The 20,831-nt window shown below is 30.8% G+C and overlaps 1 protein-coding gene across 3 annotated transcripts in view; it reads right to left on the reverse strand.

The window, feature by feature from the left end:
• The window catches only part of LOC136083677 (TNF receptor-associated factor 3-like), a 131,176-nt gene that overhangs the window by 8,710 nt on the left and 101,635 nt on the right, over positions 1 to 20,831 (reverse strand). Inside the window, exon 8 of one of the 3 annotated variants that reach the window (XM_065803236.1) lies at positions 15,471 to 15,641. The exons of 1 other annotated variant lie outside the window; for it this stretch is intronic. In XM_065803236.1, coding sequence (XP_065659308.1) covers positions 15,564 to 15,641 — 78 coding nt within the window. In that variant the 3' untranslated portion in view covers positions 15,471 to 15,563. Of the gene's footprint in view, positions 1 to 15,470; positions 15,752 to 20,831 lie in introns of those variants that run through there. One more of the 3 variants, XM_065803235.1, reaches the window with a different exon arrangement.

Raw genomic sequence — 20,831 nt, forward strand, 5'->3', positions numbered from 1 at the left:
ACACAAATCATCACGTTACGAAATCTACACAAAAAAAAGTAAATAATAAAATATATATCTTAAACTAAGGAATGGCAGTGATTATCTAATCATATATAACAATTATTTCGTTGTAAAAAAATTATATGTTTAAAGGACACGGGAACGCTCAACTAAACATTTAGTTCTTTCTACGAGCCAGTGTGTTAATTTGGCTCATATGTTTAGTTTCAGGTTCCCGTTCTCTATTTCACAAAAAACGTTTTTAATACAAAAAAGTTGACAGAAAATGTCCGTGGTATTTCTACGGACATGATAATTATATTTTAAAGTAACAATATTCATGATGTTTCTGGTAATTATCCTGATCACTGCCGTTGGGTCAATATTTGAATTGTTAAACATATGGTGGCATCTGCTGTTCGATATTTCACTCATAATGGTTTGAGTGACTGTCACAGCAGCTGCGAGGTAGGGTTTTTCTCTGATAAATTCGCAGTCTCAATCAAGAAGATGGAATTTATTGGAGAAAAGTTCTTTTGGGATGTCAAGGAGTTATATACATGTTTAAAGTATTCCCATATTGTAACAGAAGGAGGACAGTAGGCAAAGATGTGCAGATTGTCCTTATTTTTTCCGCAAGTTTTATATTTGTTGTTTTTATCGGTCTGCCTTGTACTTTTGGCAAGCATACCAGCAGAAGGTAAGCTGTTATAGAGAAATCGGAAGAGGATGTTTTGTGTCGGTCCATATGCGTGGGAATCGCGTAAAATTTCTTTTCCAAATCAGGGTCCACGGCATTGTTGTTTTTGTTGAACTGTTCCAGAAAAGTTCGGCTGGCACAACTGGTTTTTTTGTTTTTTGCCATTTCTAAATAAAAGTTTCTTGTTGATTTTAGGGGGATGTTAAACAGAGACCCGTATTTGCCTTAGATTTTAGATGTAGTTTTGTAGTACTGAGACATTTTGTTGTCCCAGTGTTTTGTCTTAAAAAATTGCAGCTTTGGTTTTACTAAATTTTACAAGTAAACTTGCCACCCAATACCTTGAAAAGTTTTAGGAATCGTGAGTTTTGTCCTCGTCGCGTTCTTTTATTTAAAAGAGCGTTTTGAGGCGGATTGCAAGACTTTGCTCCTTCGGTGATAATATTCCGAGACCCCCGCTTTTGACGGTTAAGAAAAGTGTCTCTCGTTTGACCGGGTTGAAATTGGTCTTTTGCCACAGATTTTCGAAAATGGCTCGATGGGGAAAGCGGAATAGTATCGAAAAAATGAATAATATCGAAAAATAACTGACCGAAACCCATTTTAATGATTAAGATCGAAAATGTGATTTTCAGATTATTATCGAAAAGTTTTTATATCGAAATTTACATTTGCAGAACAATATCGAAAACAATAAAAACGGAATAAGATCGAGAACTTATTTTAATGACTAACATCGAAATAGTGATTTTCAGATTAATATCGAAAAGTTTTTGTATCGATATTCACAAATGCGGAACCATATCGAAAACAATAAAAACGGATTAAGATCGAAAACTCATTTTAATGAGTTAACATAAAACATAAAAACTTTTTTGCACATAAAACAACAGATGACTTAGTTGGCATATATTTTTGAATATTTACAAATAACTTTATCCTTTAAACTTTTTATGGTTTGTTGACATGTTGTAAATAAATCTATATATCTTGTTTTAACTCGTTTTATAAATAGCCAACAACACAACATTCAATATTTTTTGTTCTACTAATCGAACTCTAATTTTATATTGTATAAATTATACAATTATACAGTATAATTACTACTCTTTAATTTACAACCGCAAAAAACTGGCCTTTCTATTTATTCTGCTTTTGGAATTTTTGAATCTATTCCTTTTTTCACATTCTCAATATTATTCCAAAAAGTCCCTTTTCGATTTTATTCCGCTTTTCTCAATTTCGATATTATTCCGGAAAGTCCCTTTTCGATATTGTTCCTTTTTTCACAATTTCAATCTAATTCCGTTTTTTAAATTTTCGATACTATTCTTTTTTACACAATTTCGATATTATTCGGTAAGTCCCATTTCGATATTATTCTCTTTTGAGCTATTTCGAGATTATTCTGTTTTTCGTATTTTCGATACTATTCCTTTATTTACAATTTCGATGTTATTCTCAATTTCGATGTAATTCCAGAAAGTCGCTTTTCGAGATTACTCAGTTTGACTGTTTTCGATACTGTTACTGCTAGCCGCTCAATGCAAACGCTCTACTACCCAATCGGGAGTGGGCAAAACGTTTGCTAGAAACCACACTTTTGACATTAATAGCGTATTTATCAAATTAGTCTTTTCCACAAGTGACAAAGTACGTAGTCCCAGAAACTTGAGCTTTTTCTCTATTTTGTTAGGAGCTACTTGCCAGTTGAAATTGTTAGTATCGCTCAGTCTGTTGTAAAAAGTAACACCTAAAATTTTGAAACCGGTGTCATTGTTCCACTCTATGTTGTCCAATTGTGGGTAAATTTCGGGATCAAAACCCCCAAGAGCGAGACCCTCGGTTTTTGAGGCGTTGATCACTGAACCACTTGCATTTTCGAATAGTTTTAGGCTTTCAAAGAAATAGCGGACACATTTTACGTCCTTAGCAAAAAAGTTCGAATCGTCTGAGTGCTGCTGTAGATTTAGAGGTTTTCGTGTTCCCGGCAGAGGAAAACCCTCTATTCTGCTATCCGCTCTGATCACCAAAGCCAACAGAAACGTATAGCAAAAGAGAGAGAGGGTCTCCCTATCTAACTCCTCTTTCCGTAAGAAAGGAGGTAGACAGGAAGCCGCAATTCAGAACAGTTGCCGAAACATCTGAATACAAGGTGTTTATGAAAGATACACAATTTTCTCCGAGATGTAATTTTCGGAGAATCTGCAGCAGAAACGCGTGATCGACTTTGTCAAACGCCTTTTCTTGATCTATTGTCAAAATGAAACTAGGTAGTTTTTTAAATTCTGCGTAATCTATTAGATCACGTTCTAGATGTAAATTTGAAAAAATGTTTCTACCTGGAATTCCGCAAATTTGATTTGCTTCTATAATTTTGCCAATTACTTTTGCAAGTCTTAGGGCCAGCGCTTTTGTGATTATTTTGTAATCGGCGCCGATTAAAGATATAGGCCTCCAATTTTTGCATTTAGTAAGATCTCCTTGTTTGGGAATAAGTGAAATTATTGATTTTTTCAAAGAGCGGCTGATGTTTTTTTCTTTTAAAAGAATTTTGTAAGCAAGTTCTTCAAAATCTTTTTTTAAAACGTGCCAAAAAGTTTTGTAAAATTCAGCTGGAAATCCGTCATAGCCCGGAGATTTTCCGTTTTCAAATTTAAAAAGGGCCTCTTTTAGTTCCGCGACGGTTAGGCGGGTGTTTAAAAATTCGTTTTCATCATCACTCAAACGTTTAGTGATGTGTGACAAGACACGGTTTTGGCTGTCTTTGCATAATATTGTTTTGGTGTAAATGTTTTTATAATACGTTGATAGGGAGTTGAGTATTTCGCCAGGTTCACTCGTCAATGTGCCGTCATTCTTGCGAATTTCGGTAATTGACTTGTTCCGCTGTCGAGTTTTTTCTAAACTATACAAAAATTTGGAAGGTTTTTCTCCTTCTTCGATTAGTTTTTGTTTCGTGCGAATTAACGCTCCGGGAAACTGGAGCAAGAAAAGAGCATCGCGTTTTTCTTTGATCCTATCTAAATTCGGGTAAGCGTTTTGTCGCTCCCGTTGGATTTCGTTTTAAATCCTTTTCATTTGTTTTTTGTTTTTCGCACTTTCCTATATCGATATGTGTTGTATTTCAGCCCTTAGAAAAAGTTTGCAGTCGTCCCACCATTTTAAAATTGACGTGTAGGACCGTTTTTTTGTTTGCCAATCTTGAATTAAGAGTTCAATTTTTTGCCTATGCACCTCAATTTCCAAAAGAGAACAATTTAATTTCCAGTAACCTTGTCCTAAATTGACTAAAATTGACAGTTGTTGACACGAACTCGCCATGTGAATTCTCTTTTGGTGTGAAATTTATAACGAAAAACATCTACTAGGTTATACTTACCTCGGAAGACCCCGAGTTCAGAAATGCCTTAGGTGTGATATTTAGCGTTGTTTGATCCTTCTGTGTCAAGAGGCAGGCTTTCAACCATGTTGAAGTCCGCGGTCATCAGGACGGGTAGTCCTGTGTCCTGCGAGAATTCGCCAAGGTCGCCAAAAAAATGGCGCCTTTCTCTTGGCACATTAGGCGCGTAAATATATTCAGCACCTGCATTTCGTGTTCGTCAATTTTGATCATGGCGTTTAATATTCTACCGTTAGCGTCCCTTTTTAGTTCGGTTAACGAAATGTTGGATTTAGAGAGAATCGCCATCCCGCAACAACTGTGGCTCGGACCAGAGTTCCAAATAGACTCGCCAGTCCATTCATCACCCCACTGCTTAACAGTGGACCGTCCAGACTTTGTTTCCTGAAGGAGGATGAGACCGTAGGAGGACTTTTTAAGAAAACCAAAAAAATTGTCGCGTTTAGTTTGGTTGTTTAGACCGTATATGTTGCATGTTAAAATGTTAATAGCCATGATGGAGAGAAACAGCTTTCTTAATTTGAAAACTCGTGTCGCTTAAACATACATATAATAATTTTACAACCTGACGAAAATAAAACAAACATAAAAGTCTTAATCTTAATGCACGAGTTTTCCATTTAAGTGACGTAATACAAATAGATGGACGCACTGGACCATACAATTTTACACAAAAGTGTGAACTACAACGATACAAACATGCACAGCTTAAGTGCTCGTTAAGAAACGTGTCATGCATAACTAATGAGAAATTTAAAAAAGAACAGAAAAAAGTTGAAAAAAAAGATTTTTTTGCGGAAAGATAAAAATAAAGGTTTAGAGCGAAAAAGTTCGAAATGAAAGTCTGATTCGAGAACAAAGCTAAAATTGAAACGAAAAAAATAAACAGAAATAAAAATCTTACGATTTCTTTTCCGCACATAGTTGACTTTCATAGTCTTCATCGATTACAAGAGATTCCGTTTCGTCGTCAAAACACGTTCCATCTTTTTCTTTCAAAAATAAAACTTCATCCAAACACACGGGTTCTTTTTTCTCTGTTGTATTTGTTACTTTCTTTGGAGTTTCACATTCCGAAATTCCTAGTCGTTTTCTTGTCGGCTGGGCGGATTTTCGCGTTTTTGAAGACTGTTTTTTCTCACTGTTTTCCTTTATCTGTTTCCATGTCAACACTGATGTCAACACTGCCACTGTTAACATCAATGTCTACGCTAGCGCTGTCGACCTGTGATATAGTAGGTTTTATTGGTTCTGAGGGTACAATGGTTGGGTTTTATGGTTTTGGAGTTGTGGATTCGGGCTGGCCTTGATGTTTATACCTTAGAGTAAGTCCATCAACGTTTTGATATCAAGGTAGAGGGTTTTGGGTAGGGTTCTTCCAGTTCCTGATAATGATAATCACATTTCCAGTGAAGATATCCTCACCGTGCGCCTTACATTTCTGCAAATAAAAGGAGTCGAGCTCCCCTCTTCCTACAGCCAAGTGCTTGCCAAGCAGGACGATGGCGCTTTGACAACCATTTCTTAGCGTGCCAATCGGGATATTCTGAACTAGCACGTGGACCTTTCGAACGTACTTCTGTTGAAAGGTTAAAACACAACCTTTGACTTCAATTTCAGTGTCGAGAAAAGATGACAAAGAGAAAATGTTTACAACTGCAAATTCGAAAAGTTTGTTGACGTAATGCCTTGTCACACCCCAAACATTTCTGAGTAATTTTTTACCAGCCAAGGCAGAAAGAAAATCGTTTACACTACAATTTAAATCACCGTATCGGCACGCTAAGACGTTTGAGTTATCAATTTCAGCTTTCGAACCAAAAATCCCAAGGTTGTTTTTTTGTCAGCACAGATGAATTACCAGATGACAAGGCACCAGCATAACTTTTCGCCATATTAAAAACTTGATTAATAATCGGTAACTAGTATGAAAAGTACGGATTTTTATGAAGCATACCTTATTAACACAAATAGAACTGTTAGTTTTTTGTGCTTTGTCCGTAATATAATCGATGTCCGTAATATAATCAATGTAAAGTAAGAGAGGAGAGATTAAATTTCCGTTTTTTTACATTGCTATGAGTGCGTTATTGTTACAGTACATCATATATATAATATATATATATATATATATATATATATTCTTTTAAACACCCAATAATTACATAAATTGCAGGTAAAAAAACAAATAAAGAAAATGCTATGTGTATTCTTGTACTGTTCTTGGAATATTTTCTTCCATCAAAGTTCTAAATATAAGTCTTTGTTCCTTTAAATTCGATAATTGGACAGATTGTTTTAAAATTGCGGTGATATTGGCATCTAACACTTCCTTAGGGCGTGCAGTTTTAATTTTATTGCCCTCGATCATACATTGCAGCATATTAATACCAAATTGCTTGCATATTAGCCATATCTCACCAACAAATAAACTTTGGTCATTTATACATGGCAACTGAGTCATTATAATGGAGTAACATATGGGGTCATTAAGTAGCCTGATAAATAAGTTTAATTTGTTATAAATAAGAATGTTCGATACAGAGTCTACTTTGAAAAAAGAATGGAGGTAATTTTTACTATGCTTAGAAATATTAAAAAATGATTTTAAGACAGATCGTCCAACTTTATCAATATTCTGTAGAAACTTATTGTTGCAACCACCCAGTTCTAGTCCGTATAATAGCGTTGGAATAGCTAGGGAATTAAATAAATAAATAATCGTAGCAGGCTGGCAGAAGCGAATTCCGTTTCTTATAAGTGCTTTTGCAACAGATAAAAATTGCGTTATCCTTTCATTTATATTCGTTTTTTGGAGTGTTGCCGTCATATTTTTGTTCTTATTATCCCAAAGGAAACCAAGATGTTTTAAATTGCTTTGAAACTTAATAGGAGCATCGTTAACATAAATCACGTTATTGATGATCGAGCTTACTCCAGATATTAAAAATTCCGTTTTTTCTGCATTTAGTTTGATAAAGTTTGATATTACATACTTTTGGACGATGTTAATAAGATTTTGAAGACCAGATATAGTTGAACTTTGCAAAATTATATCATCTGCATACGCAATGACACCAGTGTATACTCCGTTTATTGAAGTTCCTACTTTGGATTCTGAGACAATTTTCTCTAAAAGATTTTCAGTATAAATATTGTAAAGATGAGGCGAAAGTATGGACCCTTGTCGAACTCCCTGAGACAACCTAAACTCTTCTGATGTGCATCCAAGATATGATACATTAGCAGTACCTGACCGATATAACGATGAAATGGTATGAACTACCGATAGTGGGATTTTTTTCTGATAATATAGTTTCTCAAATAGTAAATCCCAGTTACAACTATCAAAAGCTTTGTTAGCATCTAAACTGCATATATATACAGGTGAATTGTTATGATTATAGTGTTTTATTGTTTCACTCAGAAGAAATTCTGCGTGAAGGGTAGAGCTATTTTTTTTAAACCCAAATAGACATTTCTCTAATTCGATTGCGCAACTAATTTCTCAGCTTGAAAAAGAGGCCAGTAAGGACAAAAATGTAAACAAATAGCGGCAAACAATTTAAAGGATAATTCTTAATAGATTACTTGTCTAATAAAAAATGAATGGATTTAATAGTGACTGCTTTAAAGATAAAAAAATTCAAAATCTAATATTAGACGATATAAATAGAGATCTGAAGATAGAATTAAATACAAAAAAAGATGTATCGTTAAAAGAAGATATGTGCTGGGGAAAATCTCTTGAGTTTCTCCCAGTGTTCACCAGACGTGAAATTGATAATCATATGAACAAATGCGGTAAATTAAAAGGAAAAACTATTAAAAAAACGTTAGAAAGAGGACTGAAATTTAAGCAAAAACGTTACATTTCTACAGACAGCTTATTTACAACGCGAACACTCAAACACTTCATTGCAAAATGTACCTGTCGAGCAAGTATGAAAAAAATGATTCGTAAAATGCAAATATATATAAATCGCAAAAATAGTCAAGTTGATAAGGCTTCTTGCAGTTGCCCAGCTGGATTAAGTGGTTATTGCAATCACATTATGGCTTTACTGTTAGAGTTGGCAGATTACTCATTAAATTCTTTTAAAGTTGTTCCTTCTGAAATCGCTTGCACAAGTACTTTAAGAAAATGGGGAGTGCCTGGTGAGAAACAGAAAAAAATATATCCTGTAATGAAAAACGTACTTCATGCTAATTTTACAAAAAAGGGATTAACCCAACAGTATATGAGGCAAGACGTAACTTCAATTTTATAGATAACTTAAGTGCTGTAATGAAGCTACAGAATAATTTAAAAAAAATTAACCCAAATATTGGCTATGCTCATATTATACCAAATAAAATTCTCATTGATTCAGAAATCACAAAATTTGGCATGCAGTGTTTAGGATCCCCTGTCAAAATGTTGAATGCGAGTCTATTATAACTTCTAACCTTACCTTACCTAGTAAATTTTTAGATATACCTGATACATGGAATTATTCCCCAAAAGAAATGGAGTTTATGAAAAAAATAATTGTCTCACAAGAAGAAAGTATATCATTACAAAAAAAAACTGTAAAACAAAGGCAATGTGCACAATGGTTTAAGGAGAGAAAATATAGAATAACATCATCAAATGCACATAAGATTTATATTAGGAAAAGTAACTTTGAATTTTTGATAAAACAACTTACAGAAGACATTAAAAAATCCAACAATGTTAAAGAAATGCTAAATCACGGTAATATTAATGAAGACATTGCAAAAGAAAAATTTAAAAATGTAATGATTTATCGATTAAACCAAAATATTAAAATACTTGAGACTGGATTATTAGTTCAACCATGCATCCCTTGGCTTGGTGCAAGTCCAGATGGACTTGTTTTAATTGATTCAAAGCCATGTTTAATTGAAATTAAGTGTCCTTACACAAAAAGAAATGAAAATCCTAATGATTTAGTTAAGGAAGAAACATTTTATATTGGTTCATTACCTACAGGAGAATTATTTCTAAAGAAGGATCACTTATTTGGCTATTATACACAAGTCCAAATGGCCATGGGTTTATCTGGACTAACTCATTGTTTGTTCATAGTTTATGTTTATAAAGGAATTATTATTGTAAATGTTGATTTTGATGAATTTTATTTTTTAGATGTTATCGATAAGTTAAGCGATTTTTATAAAAAATATATTTTATCATTCTACGTTTCTCAGTAATAAATATTACATATCTTATATTTTTACTGTTTTATAAGAGGATCCATAAAGTTACACAATAAACAGCTTACAGTCCAGATTTGATTAATTGATCCATATAAAACAAGAGGTATTTCATTTCGTATTTGTTTATTTTTCTTAATTCGTTGTATGGCACGTTCTACATGAATTCTTAAAGCTGCTATTGTTTGACTTTCTATAACCTCTTCATGTGATAGCTGATCTCTCCCATTTAAAAAGGCTGGAATATTCAGTGTTACACCTAAAGGCTTAAGCAGATCATTAATTAAAAAACCCCTATCAGCCATTATAGAATCACCACTCTCCCATAGCTCTTTTTGCAAAAGTCCTGATTGCTTAACTATTTCAATATCAGAAATAGAGCCAACAAATAGTTCACTAACAAATGTTACTGCACCAGAAGGAGCAATGCCAACTAATCCTTTATAGGTTACGTGATGCTTATAATGTGAAAACAGACTTCTTTGAATCGTTAGGCTGGGAGGTCTTTGACAAAGCAACTCAGTACAATCAATAATAACCTTCGTTTGAGGATATGTCTCTTTAAAGCATTTTGGCATATTATGTTTAAGTTGGTCTAAATTTGGCCAAATTGGTATAGCACCAAGTTTAAGATATATAAAATTTGACCATGTAATAAGGTATCTTGAAACAGTAGATTTTGGTGTTTTAAATAACCAGGAAGTAAAACTTAAAGAAAAACCAAGTCTTAGCCATGTTAAAAACATAAATAGTTGATCAACCGATTTCATTTTTGACTTACGACCAGGTTTGGATTCCGGTGTAGAATATGAAGGAGATGAAAATAATTCTTCAGGTAACTTTTCCTCAGAGTTATGCTCAGGATAATAATATTTCATGTTTTCACATTCATTTCCAGGATTTAAATATTCAAATAAAATGTCAAATTTTTCTTTTTTCATGCCAGTAAATGAGTTGAAATACTTATCATCTTTTTCAAAATTTTCAAAGCTAAAAATATTATTTTTCAACTGGTCGTTTATTATTTTTAAAGTTTTATATTCTTCAAGCAAGCTTCTGTAACTTTCATGACATACTTCTATTTTTTTTTCTATGATTGTTTTTTCGGATAATAAAAGTTTACAATTTTCACAATCTACGTTTTTGGTCGAATCGATTATTGTATGAGTTTCAGTATCAATATCAGTTGTAAACACTGGATATTTCGACTTTTTGCATGGAGATTTTCTAGGTAACTTATCTTGTGGTGTCTTGACTGAAAAAATGCTAGGAACTTCATTCCCTGATTTTAAAGTTTTTTTACCGCATCCTGAACTAACTTTTATTTCCTCAGGCCTAAAGTGAAATTCACACACTTTCGTGTGTTTCATAATTTCAAATTTATCAGCACCTCCTTTACGTCTATATTTAAATATTTCCTTACACCAAGCTCTGTAAACATCAAGTTTTTTTTCTTTGTTAGGGAAAGAAAATAGAGCAATGTTAGTCTTTTCCATATTGTTGTTATAAAACGAACTTCCGCACAATGGAATACAGCAATACATCCCTCTTCCACCTTTTTTCACTTCATTTGGTCTGAAAATGCTTGAGTTGGAATAAGACATCTTTTGGAGCGAAATTATGTTTTTAATTTTATCATTTCGAGAAAGAGTTTGAATCTGTTTACATTTTTGTCCTTACTGGCCTCTTTTTCAAGCTGAGAAATTAGTGGCGCAATCGAATTAGAGAAATGTCTATTGATGTGAATGACTCTCTGTGATATCTGGACATATGTGTACAATAAGATATTCGAGAAGTTTCGTAAAAATAGGTAGAATGCTGATTCCTCTGTAGTTATTTGGATTTTCCAGTGATGTTTTATAAGACTTAACTAATGGAATAATTGTGGCTGTTGATAAACATTTGGGAACCTTTCCATTTGTTAACATGCTGTTGTAAAAAGAAGCGAGTAACATTAGAAGATTGTTACTGCGAGAGTTTTTAAGATGTTCAGCACTTATTCCAAAACAATCGTAGGATTTATTATTTTTAAGATTTAAAATACATTTTTCAATATCAGCTGTTGAAATAAACTTTGAATTAGGCTCTTTACTTATATGTGGAATTTGTTGAGGATTAAATTCTTTATTTGTACATTGCGGCGTATTAAGTATTTTTTGAAAGTGATGGCTAAATTCTTCAACGATTTCATTTTTGTTTTGCAATTTATTAATTGTAAAGAGTCGAGTATTCTTTTTGTTTTTTATTTTGCGAATATTGTCCCAAAACTTTTGAGGATTAGTATTGCGTGGATATTCGATATTTTTAGTTTTTTCGTAGATTTTTTTGTTATGTGCTGCTTTAACAGCTTTACGGAAGTTTTTTCGGGAATAGATATATTTTTTGTAGACTACGCATTCTACTGACTTGTTTCAAGTAATTAGATTGACTTGTTATAAGTAATTAGATTGCTTGTGGGTTAGTTTTTTTTAAAAAAACTTTTTTTTATCACATGGGTCTGCACAAATGTATTCGATGTATTTACACTATTGTTAATTAAACAAATTTGTTAAATACTGTAGCTCAGTTATGAGTTATGGCATTCCACAATGCATTTGTTCAGATAACTAAAAAAGTAACTAAAAAAAATTTTAGAACAATATTTTTTTGCTACAAAATTCCCATCGCAAAGTTGCAAGTAGTTAATTGCAACTTCGTTAACGGAAACGTTTTTTTTCGTGACAAATTTCTTACAAAAAAAGAACTCAATATTTGTACATTGTTAAAAGTTTAAAAAAAAATACCAGTATAGTTTTTTTTTTAACTTATATTAATAAGTTAAAAAAAAACATAACCGTTATAGTGATAATAGTGCACTTTTAATACGTGTAAACTAAGACGCACTATAACGTCAAAAAAATTTATTCGTATTTTCCTGGTGTTTCAACTTTAGATTATATATAAAATTACATTACATTTTCTTGGGTCAACTACAATTAAATTTATAAGTTTAAAAAATAATATTTTTAAAATAAGCAATCCAATCTAATTATATAAATTATTTTTTTACCGTCAGTCAGCTATTTGCTTTAATAACGTCCCGCTTAAGAGGGCTAATCTCGTTATCAAAAAAATCGGTGAAATTTTAATTAATGTTCTAAATGATATCATAATAAACACGAGATGTCGGAAACACAAAAACTAGCTATTATAACATGTTTATTTAAAAAAGGCGATAAAACTGACATTTCCAATTGGAGACCGATATCTCTATTAAACACAGATTACAAAATACTCACTAAAATCATATCAAACCAAAATCATATCAAACCCAATTAACAAATATACTCCCAATAATCATACACGAAAACCAAACAGCAAGTGTTCCCCACCGAACGATATATCAAAATCATGCATATACAAGAGACATAATTTATATAGCTAACAAAATTAATTTAGATGTCTCCGTTGTGTCAATAGACCAAATAAAAGCCTTTGACCGTGTGGACAGGAATTTTTTATATGATTGCTTATTTAAATCTGGATTTAGTGTTTTCTTTATTAATGTAATTAAAACATTATATTATGACATCAGTGCATATCTTAAAGTAAACGGTTATTTATCAAACAAAATAAACATATACAGAGGAGTTAGGCAAGGATGTCCTCTTTCCATGGTACTATATATAATTCAAGCAGGATTTATTAGGAGAAAGCCAGAAATTAAAGGAATCACAATTGACAATAAAGAAACAAAACTGCAACAGTATGCGGATGACACTGTCTTTTTCTTATCGACTGACAACTCGATAATAACTTTAGGCAACGCTCTAAACATATACAAACGAGGTACAGGAACAAAGTTGAACATTTCCAAATGCCAAGGTCTGTGGCTTGGACGAAACAGATCAATAATAAAAGACAGTTTTCTAAATTTTGTATGGCATGACACTACTCTTAAGAGTCTAGGTGTTAATTTCTCTAATTCTAATCAATATATCAACCGACAATGGAACGAAAGCATAGAAAAATTGGACAAAAAGATAAAAAAGTGGGAAAAATTTAAAATATCGATTAAAGGAAAAGCTCTAATAATCAACCAAACACTACTAAGCGGCCTATGGCATCTTGCTTTACACCCTACCTATACCATGTGACACAAACATAAAACTAATAGAACGAAAAATCGACAACTTCCTTTGGAATAATAGCTCCAAAAAAACACCTAAATTCCTATCCTTAAGTCCTGTCCTTCCTTATCAATATAGGCGGTTTAAAAATTCTCGACGTGAAAAAAAAATTACAATCAATTCAACTAAGTTGGATTTCCAAATATTTTGATGAGAACAAGCAGGGAGCATGGAAAGATTCAGCCCTTTATATTTTTAATAACTACCGACATGCAAATCAAGGAAATCTTATATTTCTCACCACGCAATCTTCCAAATCATTAAAAACTCTACCCCCCTACTACTGTCAAACAATAAAAACGTGGAGTCATTTCTAAAGAAAATTCAACAACCACAAAAATCTTACCGACGAGGAAGTACTAAACCAACCAATATTCTACAATCTATATATAAGACACGAGCGTAAAATCCTCAAACCATCTCTAGAATCCACAAACAACAGCATAATCAAGATAAGCGACATTTCAAAATGCTTTCTAGAGAGTCAACTCATCGGTATAAAGCAACACCTTCTAACAAAAATTATAAATTCACTACCGCCGAAATGGAAACACCTCATAAATTCTCAAAGCCAAAGTTACGACCACAACAAAGCACTAACATCTATTTATCTAAAAAACTCACCCTCTCTCAAATTTATAAACCTCAAACCAAAAAATGTATACACTATCTCCAAAAATGATGCAGAAATAAACATTACAGGAAAATTTTACAGATGGGCAGACTACTATAAATATAGCATGAGAAACATAACAACAAAAGACTGGTCCCAATTATTTAACTACATCCACAAAAGTAATATTAACAATAAAGCAGACAAAATTAAATACACTTTGCAATTCCAACCAACTCGATTTTTACAAAAAGAGGTAACAGACGATCTCTGCCCTCAATGTATGAAAAAAACGGAAAACCTTCCCCATATGATGTTTATATGTGAAAAAGCACAACCACTCATAAAATACACACTCGCTCTTATTTAAAAAATCTATCCACATCATCCACCTCTTAAAAATACATTCAAAACTTTACTTTTTCCTTAGAACCTGTAAATAGTTTTTATATTGGAAATTTACTTCTTAACGAACTTTTATATAAATTAAATTGTAATAGAATGAGGTCGTTCCATGAAAAGTTGATATTTGCTAGAGTGAGTTTGTTAGAGGAATTTCAAAACAAAATCAAAAAGATTTTGTATGAGGAATTCGAAAATATCAAAAATATCAAACAGTAAAGAGTTTTTTCTTTTACAATGTTAAAAAATCTGGAGCAAAGATAACAAAATAAAAATAGATATAAACAACAATCTTTTTTTAAACTAAAATGCCCAGATTATTTTTGGAACTTTTTCGATTATTTTCGAATCTTGCTTTTCATGTTTTTCTTGTTTGTTTTTTTTTGTTTTGTTTTTTGATTTTATTTCATTTTCGTTTCTTCTTTTTTGTGTCTGTGAGGTCTTCATTTTTTTGTATTAAGTATTTAACTCTTGTGAGTTTTATATGTGACTTAGTAATGGAACAGTGGGCCATCTTGTAATTAATACCACTATATTCATTATTAAAATCTCTACAAGGCAGACGCCGGAGGACAGACGTTTGAGGAGAGAAATAAACAACAATATGATCTCGTGATAAAAAATAAACCGTTTTACAAAGATCCGTAAGAGTTAAAAACCAAATATAAAATATTTATATCCGTTAAAAACCAAAATAAAAAACAGAAAAAACAAAAATCGAAGTAAATTCGAATAAAACGAAAAAGCGAAACAAAACGAAAAAGCAAAATAAAACGAAAATACGAAATTCGAGCAAGTTAAGGTTAGCTATAATAGTTCTTTATATCAGCGACCAGATTAAGGTTTCCATTTTTAAAAATGTTTCTTATCTCATTAATGTGTTTATCTTGTGTGTTGTTTGTTTTTATTATTAGAAGTTCTTTTTTAAATGTCCTTTTAACTTTATTATCAAATTTCTAAGTAAAACTTTTATACTAAACATTTTCTTATCGTAATATGACTTCATTCTGTTTAAAAATATTTCTACAATGAGAGTTTCAGGTAAAATATTTCCAAACTCTCTATCATATTTCTTTATGCTATATCCACATAATAAAAATTTAAGAGAATTTTGATGGGGGTATTCAGAATGGTAAAGTTGATCAAGAATGTCTAAAACAAAAAGTATTAAAGGCTGTACTTTATTGCAATTGTACATCATATGCTCTATAGTTTCGTCTTGAGCTCCACATTGCGGGCATATTTTGTCTACTCTTAATTTCCTATTAAACATATTTTCATTTGTTGGTAGTATAAAATGCGCTATTTTAAATAGTATAATTAGAGGCAAAATGTACACAGATTATATTATTACTATGTTATTAATTTTTTTCGTTTTAATAAACTTCTGAATTAAATGCTTTTTTCTGAACGTCATAATGAATAAATTTTATATGAAATTTGAAACAACTATGAGAAGGAGGGAGGAGGGTACAGAAGTTTTAGTAACTGGTTGAATTTTAAGGATTTTTTATAAAGAATATTTTCTCTATAATAATAATATTTTAATGTTTTATATATATATATACATAACTACGCACATTTAAATTTTTCTGCATTGTATTTAGTTTAGAAAATTAAATATATTAAAATAGTTAAAGAAGTTTTGATATTTACAAGTTTCTTTACTTGAAGCAAATATATGATGGTTTTTTGAGGTTTTATATTATTATTCTTGTATTGAGGTTTTCTATTATTAGTCTTGTATTTACTTGTTTATTTAAAATTTTGCATTACATTGGTTTCAAATTTAAATTGGTTTTAATGAAAGAGATTTAATTAATTTGATCATTAAATTGGTTTTAATGAAAGAGATTTTTTTTTATTATTATTTCAATTATTTTTTCAAATATTTATTATTTATCATTTCAAATATTTAAATAAAAATACAAAAAGGTGATACAGGAAATTTAAGAATTAATCTTATCTAACACCAAGTTTAAAACAGTAAACAGTGTTTCTGAATATTGTATGTTTTTAAATTCGAGTTAAATAGAGACAATGAAGAAGAATGCGTCATATCATGAGGTAAAGAATTCCATATCTGAATAACTCTTTCACAGAAAAAAAATCTCCTTATATCATTGATGTATTTGTTACGTGATGTTAATTTTTGGGAATGACATCTAGTTGAATAACGAGTAGGAGCGAGAGTAAAAAACTCAGAAAAAGGCAAATCAACCAAGTTGTGCATAATTTTAGAAGTCATTAAAAGATCAAATTTTTAGAAGTTTGAAACCGAATTTAGCAACTCATACTTGATACCGTTGCAATGCAGTTTAAATAGTAACTTAGGGTGAGCTACAGTATCGAAGGCTTTTTCAAAGTCTGTATATATGATATCAACTATCCTTTTATTATTAACAGCAGTGATCCACTCATTTAATATTGTCAAAATCTGTGTAAATGTGGATCTACGCTTTAAGAAACTGCAATGATGCACACAAATGAAATGAAATTATTCAGGAGTAAATAACGTGTAACGCTTTCAGCAATTATTGATTCCATAATAATACAAACAATTCATGTCATGGAAATAGGTCTATTTACCCTTTGTGGGTAACAAGGGGTTTCTTTTATTAAATATCGGACATATTATTGCAGCTTTCCTATCCTAGGTATAACATTTTTGGACATTGACATTCAAACAGAATAGAAAAAGGAATAGCAATAACAATTGCAATTGACTGCAAAAATATGGCAGGATTTGGATGATTTGGATGGAAGCTTTTGTAGATAAGAAACAACAGAATTGTAAGGAAACGTAATATTATTTCAAGAATTTTTGTGTTTTGGTAACAAACACAGAGCCAGAAAAATTGTTCGAAAGTTGTGATTTTTCATAATCATCTGTAATAAGAGAACCATCAGTTTGAATTAATGGCGCAACAGAGTTACAGAATTTGGATTTTTTGTTTACAAGAAGAGTAAAACTAAGTGATATTGGATTTGACAACTAAATCTTTCTCTCTAGAAACGCAATTTTTTTGAACTTCTGCATTATATAAATGAGAGTAGTTCTTGAATTTAACATGAAAAGATGGATTACCTGTTTTTTGTAATCTCTATAGAGAATACGTTTTTTGGAGGCTAATTTTCAGATGGCGAGAGGTTGGATATTGTTTTTTCTATTAAAAGTTAATGGTACATGCAATAAAATAGATGAATTTAAAAAATTACAGATAGTTTGCCAGAAAGATTCAACATCCTGTTTTGTTTTGGCTAGTAAATACCAGTTTACATTTTGTAAGTCGGTGTTTATAGAGTTGTATAGAGTTTATAGAGTTTATAGAGTTATAGCTTTGAAAAAATTATACTTGGTTGTTTTTTTATATGGTTTATATTTCTCCAAATTACAATTGAAAATAATCATGCAGTGGTTGCAGGTATTTGTGAATGGGGCAATAGTTTCTATATTTAAAACGTTTTAGAGTTGTTAGTTAGTATCAGATCTAGAAGGTTGTTAAATCTGGTATTGTCGGATACAAGTTGGGTTAAAGCATTTGCGGAACACGTTTCTACAAAAAGGTCATGAGATGAATCACCGAAACTAGTTGGGATTGACCAGTTTATAAGTATTAAAGTTACCGGCTATGATGCATGTAGAATCGCAAGTAGCGGTGTAATATTTATAAATTATCTTGCAAGATATTTATAAATTATTTTGCAAAAATATTTATAAATTATCTTGCAAGATATTTATAAATTATTTGCAAAAAGCTTTGGTTTTGGAAATACTGATGGCTGCACATGGAGGGTGATAAATGCATGCAATTCATAATTTTTGCTCAATGGATGAGACAAACACGTCAACACATGTAATTTCAGTATTTAGTAGTTTCATTGGAATATTAAGATGCGTTTGAAGTGAGTGGATATTATTGCACACTAAAATAAGTGAACCCCCACCTTTACTGTTTCGATCATATCGAAATACTGTGAAATTTTTGCCATATACAATAATGAATCAGGTGTATTTTTACACATTACTGTATTTTTACACATTATAGCCATATAACAATAATGAATCAGGTGTTTTTTTATTTAACCATTTGTTTTTAATTTTTCTTACTTGAAGCAACATTTTCATATTTGATCTCTCTGCATCATTAAGATCTGGATTTGTAAACACTTTAGCAAATTCTGTTGAGGTTCTTAAGGATTTAGCAGCGCTTAGAATGAAGTTTCGATCACTGGAATTGAATAACTCAACTAAGACTGGGCTATTTGTATTTTGTTGCGGTTGTAGTAATTGTAGTTGAAGTTGAGGTTTTTGGCACATAGGAAGATTTTTGACGGAGGATTACATTTCACCGGTCAATGCTAGGAGTATTTGCTGTATTTCTTATCTTTAAAAATTTTGTTATATTTCTATATTAAAAATTTTTTTTTAATTTATAGCTAGAGTTTAGTTTTGTGATATCATTATATTTTTTTTATATAGCTCCATTGTATTTTTTTTATATATGCTTCTTTTGGTACAACAAGTATGTTGTTGTACTCAGACTTGAATTCGTACATTAATTGCTTTTATTGTACATTTTTTTTCATACTGCAGCTACTACTACTTTTTAAAAAGCCTTAGAGTAAACAAAAAAAATTTGGCTTTTATACAAAATAAGCTAATTTTGATAAAAAAAAATAAAATCATAAAAATTATTGAACAAATATTTTCAAAAAATAATGTAAAAATTATCAGTTTCAAATGTTTTACAAAGAGGCTTTCCTAATAATTATTTTTTAATTGCGTTTTTTTGAAATACGCAATGAGCCTCTCAAGGTGTTTTGAAAAATGGCTACAGATTATAGCTACAAATATTTATTTTAGTTCAATCAATTAATGTAATACCTCAAGTATTAGTGAGTATAATAAGTTAATTGTCAAATTTATACTAAATGTTTAATGGTCATATACACTTATACTTGACTTATTGCATTGATTGATTGTTTTTATTGTAATTTCTTTTTTTTATATAGCTGCAACTTCTTCTGTTAGAACAAGAAAGTTGTTGTACTCACTTATAGTTGACTCATTACATTGATTAATCCCACTATATATATATATATATATATATATATATATATATATATATATATATATATATATATATATATATATATATATATATATATATATATATATATATATATATATATATATATATATATATATATATATATATATATATATATTTAAATAAAAAAATATTGTTTAAATGAGACACTTTTATTAACAATAATCAATGACAATTAAAAAAAGTCAGGGTCAAACAAGTTGCTGTTAATCTTGAAATGTCTTATTTTTCATACAACCCATTCTATGTAGCATGTTCCCGAACCAAATCATTTGAAAATATGTTTTTTAAGTTTGATAAACATACATAAAAAGATATGTCATTGAATGATAACTTCACAAATGTTGCATTTGTAATTGTTCTTAATTTGAGGGATAATCTTTTCCCGGAATCCCAGGTATTTCTATTTATTAAATTTTTATTTTTTATGGATATCCAAATAGTTTTCTGGAAATACAAGTTTTAAATATTTTTAGTATATTTATATTTATTATTATATAAATATATTTAAATTTTTTGTCATCAAATAATTTAAATATAAAAGGTATCATTCATCAATTACTCTACACTCTGTTTTACTTAGGGTGAGTCATTATTTACTTAGGGTGAGTCATTATTTGTGCAAATAACTTTTTCTTATTTGTACGCGTATATTTATTATTTTGGTTTAATTAAGCAGAATTTAAGAAATGTACTGAATGTTGATTATATTCAAAAAGCCAAAACGAAGTTTAATAATTTTTATACCATTTACTTAAATTTATAATAATGAAATTTCTATTTAAATTGTTTTTATAAGTATTTTTGATACTTTTACAGCTAGAGTGTAGTATTGTGATATCATTGTAAAAAAATATTTTACTTGAGATAAAAAATGATTATTCTTAACATGCAACCATGGTCTGTTGTTAATGAAGCTGGTTTTTTAAGACACCATGCCATGATTGCTCTAAATTTTGAAGTTGCTAGTGAAAAATACTACAGAAGCATGCTGGACCCTGCATATGAGAAGATTAAAACTGCTCTAAAAGATCGTTTGGAAGAAGAAGAAGTCGAAACGGTCTCCATTGGTCTGGATGCTTGGTCAAATTTTCACCACAGATATTTAGGGAAGACAATTCATTTCTTTTCAAAAGACTGGGAATTGATGAAGTTCTGCTTATCCTGCTCCAAATATGACGATCGTCACACAGCGGCAAACATTTATCAGAAGATTCAAGAAACAGCC

The sequence above is a fragment of the Hydra vulgaris genome, chromosome 08, assembly GCF_038396675.1.
Source record: "Hydra vulgaris chromosome 08, alternate assembly HydraT2T_AEP".
NCBI classification, from domain to species: domain Eukaryota; kingdom Metazoa; phylum Cnidaria; class Hydrozoa; order Anthoathecata; family Hydridae; genus Hydra; species Hydra vulgaris.